This window comes from Chrysemys picta, chromosome 2, assembly GCF_011386835.1.
Source record: "Chrysemys picta bellii isolate R12L10 chromosome 2, ASM1138683v2, whole genome shotgun sequence".
Classification (NCBI taxonomy): Eukaryota; Metazoa; Chordata; order Testudines; family Emydidae; genus Chrysemys; species Chrysemys picta.
In genome coordinates, this window is record NC_088792.1 from 30,826,646 (window position 1) to 30,840,214 (window position 13,569).

A 13,569-nucleotide genomic window follows, 5' to 3' on the forward strand; every position below is an offset into this window, starting at 1 on the left:
GAAGAATTCAAAGTCACATATAAACAAGATTTTCATATTCAGAACAGGAAAACATGTTCTCATTATCCTGAGACTAAACTGAAATAGCTGACTAAAGTAATTATGGTAATTTATTTTTCTTCAGATTTCCAGTGCATGGAACCACTAGGTATGGAATCAGGAGAAATTCACTCTGACCAAATCACTGTCTCCTCCCAGTATAGCACCAACTGGTCTTCAGAAAGGTCCCGGCTAAATTACGCTGAAAATGGATGGACCCCTGGAGATGATTCCAGTAGAGAATGGATACAGGTAAGAAGATAATGTTACAGAGACAATATTAATAAAACTCGGTGGAGTGCATTCAAGTTGGCAATGGAAAATGTAAAGAATATACAAAATAATACAGTAAAATATTTCTGCATAATGTAAGAACTGTAGCAAGTGAATATCTTACATTTCCTGTTATACACACACAAAAAAAGACTGACTCCCGAAGGTATAACAAAGAAAAGGTCAAGAAGATTAATTCTTTTGCTTCCTGCGTCTATTGTTTTTTCAGTCTTCTGGGCACGAATAACAGAGATTTTGGTTTAGTGGAAAAGTCAATATTAGTTTAACATACACTTAAAGTGAAATGGTCCAGTAAACTGAGCATGTGCTATCCCTCTAACTGATAATACTTAGAGTTATGTGGTACCATGCTTAATGGACTAGAATTTCACCTCTAAAGGCCTGAATCCAAATCTAGATTATGTCAGAAATGAAATGAGTTCACTGTTCCCAATCTTGACCTTAGTAACTATTCTTCCATATCACAAAACAAAACAGTCTTTAGTATGACTGGTAATCTTGTCGCCAAAGAACTATTGATATAAGCTCTGGTCCTGCAAACACGTATGCACCTGAAGACTCTCATTGGGTTCAGTGGGACTACTCATGTTTTAAAGTATTTGCAAGATCAGTTCCATAGTTCACTGGTCACATCATTCCTGCACATGTTAGATGTATTCATATTAATTATTGTGGAATAAAACCAAATTCATTTTAGAAGACTAATACTAATATTTATATACCTAATATCACGCACACACAAAAAATACAAACTTATCTGCATTATTTGAGTCTTTTTAACTTCTTGCTTTAATTGTGACCCAAACTCTGTTGCTGACAGCAACAGCCAGAAGTTTCACTTATGTCAGATTAATAATGCTGTATTTAAGGCTTACAGCAGATTAAATATGTGGAGCTCTCTTTCTGCTTCTGTTGTTTTCCATAGGAAATTACTAACTGACATACAAAAACAATGCATCATTAGCCATCAACAAGAATGTTCACATTGCTGCTTCCTGTGAGGTTTGCAATGTGCAAGAAAGCTTAAAAGCATGTTGAGCAGCAGTCAGTAAGGGGAAGCAAGAAAGGAAATTTCTTACATTTCTGATTCTTTGCACACAATGGGACTCTCAAGAGTCCTGCTTAAGAGGCCCAGACATATCCTGAATTGCTGGAAACTTGCTAATTGTAAGTGATGGACTTAGTAATACTTGAATGTGGCAAAAAAGCAGTTGATTCTTATTCCCTTAACTAGCCATAAATAAGAGTTAAAACTTCCCAATCTTTACCTAAGAAATAATAGGCTTGGTATTAATCAATGCTGCTTGAAATCCATGGAATGCATGTGGGAAAAGAGTGGAATGCATCAGAATCAAATTCCATGTGTTTCATCTGTTTGTATGGCTGCCTTTCTTTCTTTCTGTCACTTACGCATTTGTTGCTTCATAATCAAAACAAGTAGGTTAGTCAAATCTAATTCATGTGGCTTATGTGCTTTATTCACTTACAGTAATTACATATATATAGTTTAATCCCTTAACTGAAGAACTAGATCTTTCCATTAAATGTTTTTTTTAATGTTTTATTTTTTATAAAAAACATATAACAAAATGGACTCAGTCCTAAATTGCTCTAACCTTTATGCTTGGGACTTTAAGCCACCTTTCCATTACCCCAAACCTGGCATAGCCAGGGACCGAAAAAGCCTCAACATAATTTAGAGTGGGCTCAGGCTGCAGGCTGCTGCTATGCCAGCCAAGAAAGTGGTGGAGTGTCGTGTGCTCCATCCTGGCACACTGTCAGCTGACCTCTCGCAGGCCCTACCTGTACCTGAAGTGGTATAGCCTCAGACAATTTTCCCCAGGTGCTAGGGTCTCCAGGGGGACTTGTCTCTCTGAAGTAGAATTAAGCCTAGAGCCATCTGAGCCAAAACAGCTCCATACCATCCTGCTCCCAATGCAGGGCTGTGTCTAGTTGACATGACTGAGCCCATAACATAAAATCCTTTTAAAAGATTTGTTATACTACATATGAAAACTCCACTCAACCTGCATGTTGTAGAGGAGCTCTACATTGCAGGTCTCTGCAATTCACCAGAGAGCGGGTATGTGGCTGGGGCAGGAGCATGCAAACAGCATAGATGTATGCACCCAAACTCTGTGGGTCTGTTTCTGATTTACACTAAGGCCCCTTTACCCCACTCCTCAAAATGGGTGTAAATTTGAGGCCCCTTGACATTACCAGAGCTTTAGTGTGAAGGAGAATCAGGCCCTGGGAGTGAGGTGGGGAGAAAGAGTAGGACGCACCCATTGCTCCCACCTATATTCTGCAGTGGCAGCAGCCACACAAACTGGCAGCCCAGACAGATTAGCGAGTTGGAGCCGAGGATTCCGTGTCTTGGTCCTGCATCATTTTCAGTAGCTTGATTCCTTTTTCATCCCAATTGGCTCAGGAAGTTTGAAATGCAGGAAGACATAAGTGACTGATTTTAAATGATCATCGGTATTATGATCATATTTATTTATTTAATTACAAACTGAGGAACAGTGGGCTAGGTGCTTTCCACTAAAGTCTGTTGAAATTGCTGGGTCAGCTGTTCAGCACTTTTGAATATCAGATACCTCAACATGGACTTAAGCAGCCATTTGTGAAAATCTTGAATGTTGTGTATTATGATTCAACATCCTTTGGTGATGCTTGTAATAAACCTGTGTTGCAGGATTTTATCTGAATAAAGCATGGTCCATCAATGGCTAATAGTCAGGATGGGCAGGGATGGTGTTTCTAGCCTCTGTTTGCCAGAAGCTGGGAATGGGCAACAGGGGATGGATCACTTGATCATTACCTGTTCCGTTCATTCCCTCTGGGGCACCTGACATTGGCCACTGTCAGAAGACAGGATACTGGGCTAGATGGACCTTTGGTCTGACCCAGTATGGCCGTTCTTATGTTCTTATACTGACTACACACAGTAGGAACTCTGGGATTCAGAGAACCAGAAAAACAGGCTGAATGATATATCAGTGTTGAACCTGAAACTAAGCCCTGGTCTACACTGAGGGGGGTGTGTGTGGGGGGGATCGATTTAAGTTATGCGACTTCAGCTATGTGAATAATGTAGCTGAAGAGTCGACGTACTTAGACCTACTTACCGTGGTGTCTTCACTGCGGTGAGTCGACTGCTGCCGCTCCCCCATTGACTCTGCCTGCGCCTCTCACGGAGGTGGAGTACAGGAGTTGACGGGAGAGCGCTCGGGGGTTGATTGATCATGTCTAGACTAGATGCAATAAATCAACCCCCGCTGCATCAATCGCTGCCTGCTGATCTGGCGGGTAGTGTAGACATACCCTAAGTTGAAACCACTTCTCTTATAATACTAGCTGGATAAAGATCCACTGCTTTAAGATTGTCAAAAATGTGTGTATTTATTGATCCATTCACACTTGTAAGACCCCAATTTATGCATGAACAGTTAGGTGGCTAAGTGGTCATATCTGCCTTTGAAGGTGTGTGTGGGGGGCAGTATTTTTTATTGGACCAATTTCTGTTGATGAGAGAGACAAGCTTTTGAGCTCAAAAATTTCTCTCTCTCACCAACAGAAGTTGGTCCAATAAAAGATATCGCCTCACCCACCTAGTCTCTCTAATATCCTGGGTCTGACATAGCTACAACATCATTCTAAATTCCTGATACATATATGCAAATCAAGTGTATAAATGAGATGTGTGCAGCTGTACATATGCAAAGGTGTTTGAAAATGTAGCTCTAATTATTTATTTCCTTGCTTTGCCATTCTTTGTATGTGGCAAATACCACTAATCTCCTTTCCCTTCTTTTCCCCTCCCTTCAAGGTTAATATTTTTGCTAAATCCAGTTCCATATCTGGAGCGGGACATCTAGAGGGCATATGATATGATTGTTTTCCTTGAGGTGTTGATGTCTCTGGGACCATTTCACTGAAGAAAATTAGCAAAATGGTGGCTGCTTGTAATATTTCATTGAACAAAGATCTGCATGAATTCCAGCTGTGGACATATGATCTATTCTTCAGTAGGAAAACTAGATTCTCCCTTTGTGCCCATAAAATATTTCTCACTAACTCTTAAGCCCAGCTGAACATCAGTTGCACACCCTCCTGTGCTAAATGTATGCTTTCTTTTATTTTTCATTTTGAAATATATGTCAAAAGCTCAGACAAAAGATCAACAGCAAAACTACATCTCACATAGCTTTTTCTCCACTTCTTGTTACTCTTTTGCAAATGTTTAAAATTTGCTGAAATAACTTGAACCTAGGGGTGACCATATTGTCTCCAGTGGAGTCAGCCTGGGCTGAGTTTCTTCCAGTGCATTTTAAATGATCACATAAATATTTTCTATTAATATACAAATAAGAATAGAATTAAGACATGAAAGGAACGCATGTGACAATGGTTACCAAAAATAAGCCTTAAATTAGTTAATTGTTCAATGGAATGTTACTATCTCCTGACCTTAAGCTAAACCTACTTGTTTATTTCACTTATGTTTCACACAGTAGGTTTCCATTTTGTGATTAAATAGAAGGTTTTTTTAAAAATAAATAAAAACAACCCTTTAATTTAATCAAGAGCAAGATACTGCTGTTGAAATGTACGCCAGTGTCCCTTATTAACATATCTTTTCAGGGGAAAAATAGTATAGTGTTTCCATTTCTGTAATCTAAACAACAAACACGTTAATAGGTATCAATTACCAAACAGTTCCAGTTCTTAGAACCAGTAAGAAGGCCAGGGTGAGGGTTCCACATCTGGCTTTAGTGAAATCTGTTCCTGTCTGTGGTATTTAAAATTTAAAGAACTCCTGTTATTGTACAATTGGGAATCCTAGGGGAGTACAATGTTAATGAAATCCATAACATGCAAGGATTTTATGACTGCACTTTCAAAACTTTCCTTTAAAAGGGATGGCTGATTTCTGCCCTAGCATCAGTAATTGGATTTTTACAGAGTACATTTAATGTTCACATTTAGGACCTACAGTTACACTGTGTGTAATGTAACACATGAAATTCTTATATTTAAATGACGTCCCTATCTTGTTTTTGAAGCCCTTGAGCAAAAACCAGGCACTCCTAAACATGACAGGCCTTTACATCTCTGAGCCTCTGTAATAGATCTTAGCCACTTCCCTTCAAGGGGGAACGTAAAAGACTGCAGTGCTACAAAAAGAGCACAATACCAGAGAGGGTATGTTAAACAGAAGTCACTGGAGACCAATGTGTGTGTGTGATTTTGAGATTTGTTGCCCATTACTAGTCTCATTGGTGACCTACACTATCAATAATTCTCATGCCAATATAGCTTTTCAAGCCCTCTGTGGACATTTTTTGTATATATTTACTGCAGAATATGGAAGTTACTATCAAAATATTCCTTCCAGTCTCTGTGGAACTATTATTCCTTCCATACAGCTCAGCAATGAATGTCTGAGGTGTGCATTTTTCCTTCTTTCTGCCTGGTCAGGCAAAGACATCTGTGAGTGCGTTTCTTATTCCATCCACCCAGCTGGGCAGGAGTATCGGTGCAATTTCTTCTTCCCTCCACCTACCTGGACAGTAGCTACTTAGCGGTGCAATTCTTCTCTCCTGTAACATTTAGCAAGCCCTCTACATACAGGTTGCTTGCAGAAAAGGGTACAGCATGTCTATTAACTATACAAGTACTTAGACTGAGCAGCAGGCTTCTGCCATGGAGCAGGTCCCCTATTATCCCCCTTTTACTCTCTGGTCTGTCTGTCTAGATTCTTATACCAAACCCATCTCTGTGGCATCTGAGCACCTACTCAGGGTAGTCAATAGGCCCAACTGTCCTCAGGAGGATCAGAAGATATGATACAAAGTGAGTTTCCCAAGGCTTCTGGGGTTTACATGCCTCTTGTGGACATGTAAACCTACGTCTGAAGTAGGGGGGCAAGAACAGGCCCCTTAAATAATACTGAGCCCTCACTAGCCTCCTTTGGTTAAGGTATCCGGTGTGTATTTACTGCTAATTTTCTTGTGCAGAGAAAATATATAGAATGATTTTAAACATTCTTGTGTACAGAGTAGTTCAGCAGAATGATAGGGACTTCTGAAATGGAGCTTTCATTCCACATTTGTCTTTATTTCTTTAAATTTGCAGTTATCTATATTCCTATAATATTTATCCCTTTGTAAGTGTGACATAAAAGCATGCGGAACTGATATAAATTGGTGCACAGCAGATTTATTCCTGCAAAAGTTTGAAAATAATTGCATTTCATCATTTGGTGCCTTAGGCATTCAGCCGTGTAACTGGCCTATTTCCTTATCAGGTATTCACTTAAAAATACAGTCAGTATTTATATAGGCTGGTGCACAGCACATTAATTTCTTTAACAGGGTTATTCTTACATCAGGCAGTTGTTTAGGTTGGCTTTCCTGAGCAAGCTTATCTAAATGTTTCACATGAATGCTTGGGAAAGTATAAACCTTGGTGCCTGTGTTTTTTTGTTTTTGGTTCTTTTGGAGTTTGCATTGCAGTGAAGTGCATCATACTACTGCATGTGATAAGATGAAACCTGGAAAAACTCAGCTTTCAAGTCCTCCCAATCTTTGAAAGGCTGCCTGAGAGGTGAACTTCGCAGGCTGTAGTGCTGAGCTTCACTCATCGTTAGGGAGTGCATTGACATGAAAGCACAGTAACTGTCAATTCTTCCCCCTCCCCCTTCTAAGAATACAAGTTATATATTCACTTCATGTCATTTTACAGTTCATAATGCCACTCCAGCAAATTATAACAAGCAATGCTGGCTGTTCAGTTGTGTGAGGAAAATCATTATGGGTGTCTTATGCTCTGAAGATATGTTTGAATGAAGGTAAAGAATGCTACAGGAATCTTCTTTTCTGGATATTATTACCGAGTATAGATGGCACAGGCCAGGAGCTGGGTTAATTGACCAGGAGGAAGCTGTGACATGGGAATAAATGATGCAATTTGACAAAGGCACATACTGAAACCAGATAGTAAAAGAGCCACAGAACGTATGACATTTGGAATGTTTCAAGCATTTAAATTAGCCAGTTCAAGCCAAGAGAACCCCCAGGCCTTGCCGTTGTCCCTGGGAAGTCAGAGTGGCGAGGGGACACTCACGGTACTGCACAAGATTCTTTGCTGTAACAAGCCATGATAGGTACAGTCTGCGGTATGACAGAAAAACCTTCCTACCCCTCTGTTGACCTTGACAGACAGCCTTGATATAGCGGGATCCTATGGGCCTTAGGGGGCAAGCCTATCTCCAGCATATGGGAGCATGCCAAGGCTGCACTTGTAGCCTTATTGCAATAGGCTACTCTGGTCATGTCACCCATTATGGAGGAGCCAGTGGATCAACATAATCAAGACCTACAAGCTATGCACATGCTTCCCAGCCCAGCTCCAGATCTCCATGTGCCAGGGTGTTCTTCTCACTGCTAGAATGGCACCTCCTCCTGGCCATTCAAGGCATTAACTTCCCAAGGGCAATGTGCCTTCACATAGTTGCACACCATCTCTCTGCTTCTCTCACTCAAGCTGCTGCTGCCTCTTTGTGGCTTGACCCTCCAGCCAGGTCACTATATGCATTTTCCCCCTTCAGGGCTATCAAAGTCTTTCTTCCACAATCTTAGGCAGTCTTCCCATTCACCACCTCATTGCCACTTCCTCACTCCTAGGCAATCTTCCCACTCACTACCTCAATGGCTAGTGGGGGGAACCCAGGCTGCCCTCTACTCCGGGTTCTAGCTCAGAGACCCTCTAATCAGCAGCCCAGGTCTGTTCCGTTCTCAACCTTGCCGCCTTTCCATGAGCCCTTTCCTTACCATCACCTGGCACTCCCCCACTCTGAGTTTGCCACCCTCCCAGACTCCAAACACTCCTCCCTTCTGCCAGAGAGTGACTATAGACTTTCCCAGCAGCCTTTACTGCTGCCAGATTCCTGAGTTTTTACTAGCTCAGCCCACCTCTGCTCAGGTGAGCCTCCTTCTAATTAGGGCTTTCCTCCAAACCTTAATTTTCCCAGTTTGCAGCCTAATTGGTTGATTGGGCCCACGTCTCCTCTCAGAACCAGTGTGGGAAGTACACCCCATCACATTCCTCCACAGCTGGAAGAAAAAAGCCCCTTTGGAGCCAAACAGAGTCCCTGTGTGGGCTCCTCTGGTTCTGCCTCCCACCGTCACGCAGTGGAATCCCACCAGTTCCACTGCAGCCAAGGCTGTAGATATGAAGGAAGGAGCAGGATTTGACTTTAAGTGCAATAGAAATAAAATTAATCTGCAAGACAGGGCAGGTGTCAGACTGCAGCAGTGGCAGAAGGGGGAAGAGAATGATGGAGGGTAACAGAAATATGGGGCTGTGGGTCAGAACACAGAGCTGAGGTGTGTTATAATAAGGATAGTTGTTACTGAGCCAGAGAGCTTTGTGCCTGTGGGGCCTGTACATCATTCTGAAGATGATGGACATATTTATTTTACTGCAGAGCATCTCACTGAGACTATCAAGCATTTTTTGCCTATTCTTTCCATACTTGTACAATGGTATGAAGCTGAGGATTTTATGGGTCTTGTGGGTCCATCCCTATTCTCCCAACCATGCTCCAGGGTTTCTGTTGCTGTGTTATTTGCCTCATATGTCCCTGTGTTTCCCTGCCTTTTTGACTTAGTTTTTGCCACTAGATTACACTTTTATTTACCTAATAGGTAAGGTGGAAGGACAAAGGAGATTCTCTCCATGTAGTAAATACCTGCCCTTCACAAGGCAATTCAGCTTCTCTCCAATGTTTTGTTACTCCTCTGCCCCCAGAAGATAGGGAGTGGAGAACGGTATATTTCTACAGGGGGAAAGTTCCATTTTTGGCTCACCTATGAAAGTTTAATTTTTTTTCAAATGATCTTCAAAGGGGCATCAGTGCAAACTTTGTAGCTCTCTGATAAACAAAGCTTCCAGCACATAGCTAACCAAATAATTAAACTGAGACTCACCTCATCTGCTCTCAGGAACAACTGGCTTTTCTTCAGAGACTGTTTACACATAACTTCTAACAACCAGCTGTACCTATGTCACCTGTTCCTTCTCTCCTTTACAGCCTCCTATGTTGAATGCATTGGTCCAAATTCATTCATGGTGTAGCTTAACTGAAGCTACTCCAGGGATGAGCTTGTCCCATTATGGTATGAATTGAGGCAGCTGCATATTTTAACAAATTATATTAAGGCTGCAGATTATTTTAATACTGAATGAAGTGGCTAAAGTAAAACACGCTTTAGATTAGGCATTTCCCTTGATTTACCAATACAACTCCGATTAAGGTCAGGTTCTGCTCTGGACTTACACGACCCTTGTAGTATGGACATAATTTTAAAGTGGTATTATCAATGTTGTTTGGCCAGAAGAATTGATGTTCCTTGTCAGTGGTCCTCTATGTAATGACATCCTTACCTCAGGAAATCTACTCTGGTATTTGCTTTCAGAAACCAAGATGCTAAAGATAGTTAGATGTCCCTTTCACATTGCTTGAGGGGAGCTACTTCTGCAGGAACTGGGTGGAGAGCACAGAGAAGTGGAGCAACAGCTCCATAGCATCATCCCCTGCCCTTGGAAACTCATCAACATGAAATCTGCATGGTTTGAGCAGGTTGTGCTGGGAGAAGAGCAGGGCTGGGGAATGGCCACTCAACACATCAGGTTCCCTTCAGCTACTGAAAGATTTCCAAGTGAAATCCTCATGGCAATTAATATAGTTTGAATTACCATTACCTTCCTTCTGCAATTCCCCCAGGCCCACACTCCCCTCCTTTAGCACCAGGAGAGAGCCAATAGCTTTGGCAGGTTCTTCAGAAATGCTGTCAGAAGGGAGGAGGGGACTCAGAGATCACCACTTAGGGCAGTGGTTCTCAACCTATGGCCCATGGGCCACTTGCAGCCCAATCAGCACAGAGCTGCAGCCTATGTGACATCCTCAGGGCCATACAGGTAGTATTGGATGTGACCCACAATGGTAAATAGGTTGAGAACCACCGACTTAGGGGTTGGTTACCTATATGACAGGATCTATGCCAATGTTGCTTGGATTCTGCTGCATTTCCAGATCTCATACCCTGTGGGAATATTAAATTGAGAATATTAAAAAAGTCTAAATTAATTGAGAGGGAACATACTAAGGACACTGCAAGGTGACCCTTCTATGTATGTACTTTATCCCTCTCTCTCTTTCTCTCTGTTTATAGCATGCCAGTGACCACAGCATCTCACCATAGATACTGGATTTTCCTCCCAGGGGGAAAGCATGAAGCCTATATATTTTTAAAAGACTTGACTTATTGTTAGGCTAACAGTAAACAAAAAACAACATGCACCATGTGCTGTGCTAGAAATGGGGAGTCAATTTTTTGGCCTGACAAACTTGACAGCCCCCTTTAAAAGAGAAAAAATGAATGCAGAAAAAAGTGAGCAATTGCCTGATTTGCAGAGATTGTGTCAAATGTTGAGAAAGCGAGAGCTGCTCACAGATAACAAGAAACTGTGGATATGCCCATGTAACTCAAAAGTACTTACCTACTCCCATGCTCATGAATATCAGGTCTATCTTTGGGTCTTTTTCTGGATGTCAGTGGCTACACAGGCAGATCTATTTGGAAGATCAAAATCTAAGTCAGTAGAAGTTTTATCCATTATAATATATCTCTTCCTCATGCTTACCAACGTCCTCCTGCTGCATTAGTGTGGGTGGTAAAGCAGAAAATAGGGGGCAGCTAAGGTTATTTGTGTGTGTTTACATGTGTACAGTAATGTACTTGGATTCAGAATGCCAGAATGTATTAGGCAACAAGGTCCTGGTACCTATGCCCTATGATACCTCTGGGACGTGATTACCTGTGATTACTGTAACTGGCAAAAGAATGTCACAACAGTGCTGTATAGGTGAAATTCACTGCTTCCCACACAAAGCCCAGCTTCTCACATGGGAAGCAGTTTGACTGGGAGACTTTGGGGTGCTTGCATTTCATTTGTGAGTGTTAGTTACTCATTAACTTAGAAAAATGCCCTATAATTATGTTCTTCTATGAGAAGAAACCGGTTCTGTAAGTATTGCTATAGAGTTTCCCATTTCTATAGTCTCTAACACAAACTTGGGAAGGTTACATTCAGACTGTACTAAGTACTTGTCTTCATTCCAGATCACAGGATTAAACTCAGGTTTAAAATTAAATGTAAATTACAAATAAGCTTTCAAAAACGTTAATTAAAAGTATTAAGTTCTTGAATCATGTATTGCTCAGCAAGGGTTCCTAAGTATCTTAGCTGGAGAAAAGAGCCATTCACATTTTTTTTCTTTTTCTGACCCAGTCATTGTACATGTCTTAGGTATCCATCTGCAAGTTAATGCAGAGTTGAAGCAAAGGTTTTCATTTAAAAGAAGTAATATTTCACAATTAGATATGCTTCTTGAAGACGTAAACAATCTTTTTCTAAAGCACTAGAAGTACATCAGGCTTTCTGTTCATTGCTACAGGGAGGTTTCAAATTGCATAAGATGCTGATTACTTAGATTCTGGAGTCCATAGAAATCCAAATACTATTACATTTTCTTCTTTTTGTTATCAGAGTTTATTGTATCTTAGTGTCCAGGTTCTAAGGAGTTATCAGGTATGAGATAACTTAGGAAGAAGGTATTTTTCTGATTCTTCTGAATATAATTATGTTACTTCATAAATGTTTTAAAATATATATTTTAGTAGAACATAGAAATGAGTATTTGAAGACTTGTTTCTCAGCATTGTGTATGCAATGAATGCATTTCATCAAATACATTTAGCCCATTTCATCATAACATTGCATTCCCTGTACTTTGAATCCAAACTAGACTCACACTATAAATATCACACCGAGTTAATGTAGACCAGTGGCAGTGCTTCTCCCACCTCACTAACAGCATTTTTCTTTCACATTTGATCTTTATACTTTCCATACTGGAGCGATGTGGTATGCTGAATTCTGGAAATGTCTCAAGTTGAAATGCTAGTGTATTAACCTGCTGTACTGAGTCTCTTTTGTTTCTCTTTACCAGAGTGCTGCTTGCCAATTTTTACAACTACAGCAGATTTTACTATTCAAATAGAACCAGATGGAACACCAGTTCAAAGAACATGTCAGAATTAAATATTTCTTTTTTAATTAGTTGCTTCTGATTTATGCAAAAAAAAATTAACATAAGAGTGGGAGAATGTGCCATGAATCCAGATGCAACAGCCCACACAAGCATTATCTTTTCTCAGTCAAAAAACAGAGGTCTTTTCTTTTTTCTTTTTGGACTTCATTTTTCTTACACTTTATGCATTTTTCTTTCTTCAGCAAGCACTGTGCTGACAGTTGCTGAAGCTCCTTTATACCTTGCAGCCAAACCTTTTCATCCTTTTCCAAAGTTTTCTCCTATAGAAGCTGGTTAATCTGCCTCTAAGAAAAATCTCTCTGTACTCAGTACTGCAACACCAATGTCAGTGCCTGAATGCAATAGCCTCCTTTACATTTAAGTTTTACTGTTACAAAGCAGCAATGGGGATTTAGGCTCGAAGCTAAGACTAAAGAATATTTCAACTATTAAAGCAAGGGCAGCTCTTGTTTTCCTGCTGTGATATTTTTTCCTTTGACACAAATGTTTGCCCCATCATCTGTTTCATACTTACATTGAGTATACATTTCTACTACTGTACTTAGGCCCTGCTCCTGCTGAGGTCAATGAGAAAGCTCCCATTCAGTCCATTGGTGCATGATAGATCCCTCTTTAAGGGCCATACTCTCTTCTTATTCTCCTTATGGAGCTATCATTAATATTAATGGGAGTTTTGCACAAAGAGAAAGGATAAATTTTACTCACTTAAAGCCAAAGTGGAAGTCAAGGAGTTGTACTTTTGTAATCACCACAAATTTCAGGGATGAAGACTATTGTAATTAATTTGATTTGCCAAGTAAATTAAAAGTTCCTTTAGAGTTTCAATTAAAGGCTGTAACCCATGTGACTTACATATCGATAAATAAAGGAATTGAATAATAGTTCTACACACAGCATGGGCCAAAGTGATCAATCAAATCAACAGCAGCTAAAAAAAAAGGTATGCTAATGAAAGACAATGCTGATCAACCCTTGCATAATTAGAGTAGTAGATAGTAGGGCAGTGAAGTACCACCATAGTTCATCTGTGCTATCTAAGGAAATGACACAAT

The 13,569-nt window shown here is 40.5% G+C and overlaps 1 protein-coding gene across 1 annotated transcript in view; it reads left to right on the top strand.

The window, feature by feature from the left end:
- NRP1 (neuropilin 1) overlaps positions 1-13,569 on the top strand; it is a 136,893-nt gene that overhangs the window by 75,210 nt on the left and 48,114 nt on the right. The window contains 1 exon segment of the mRNA XM_008162919.4: positions 125-291. Coding sequence (XP_008161141.2) covers positions 125-291 — 167 coding nt within the window.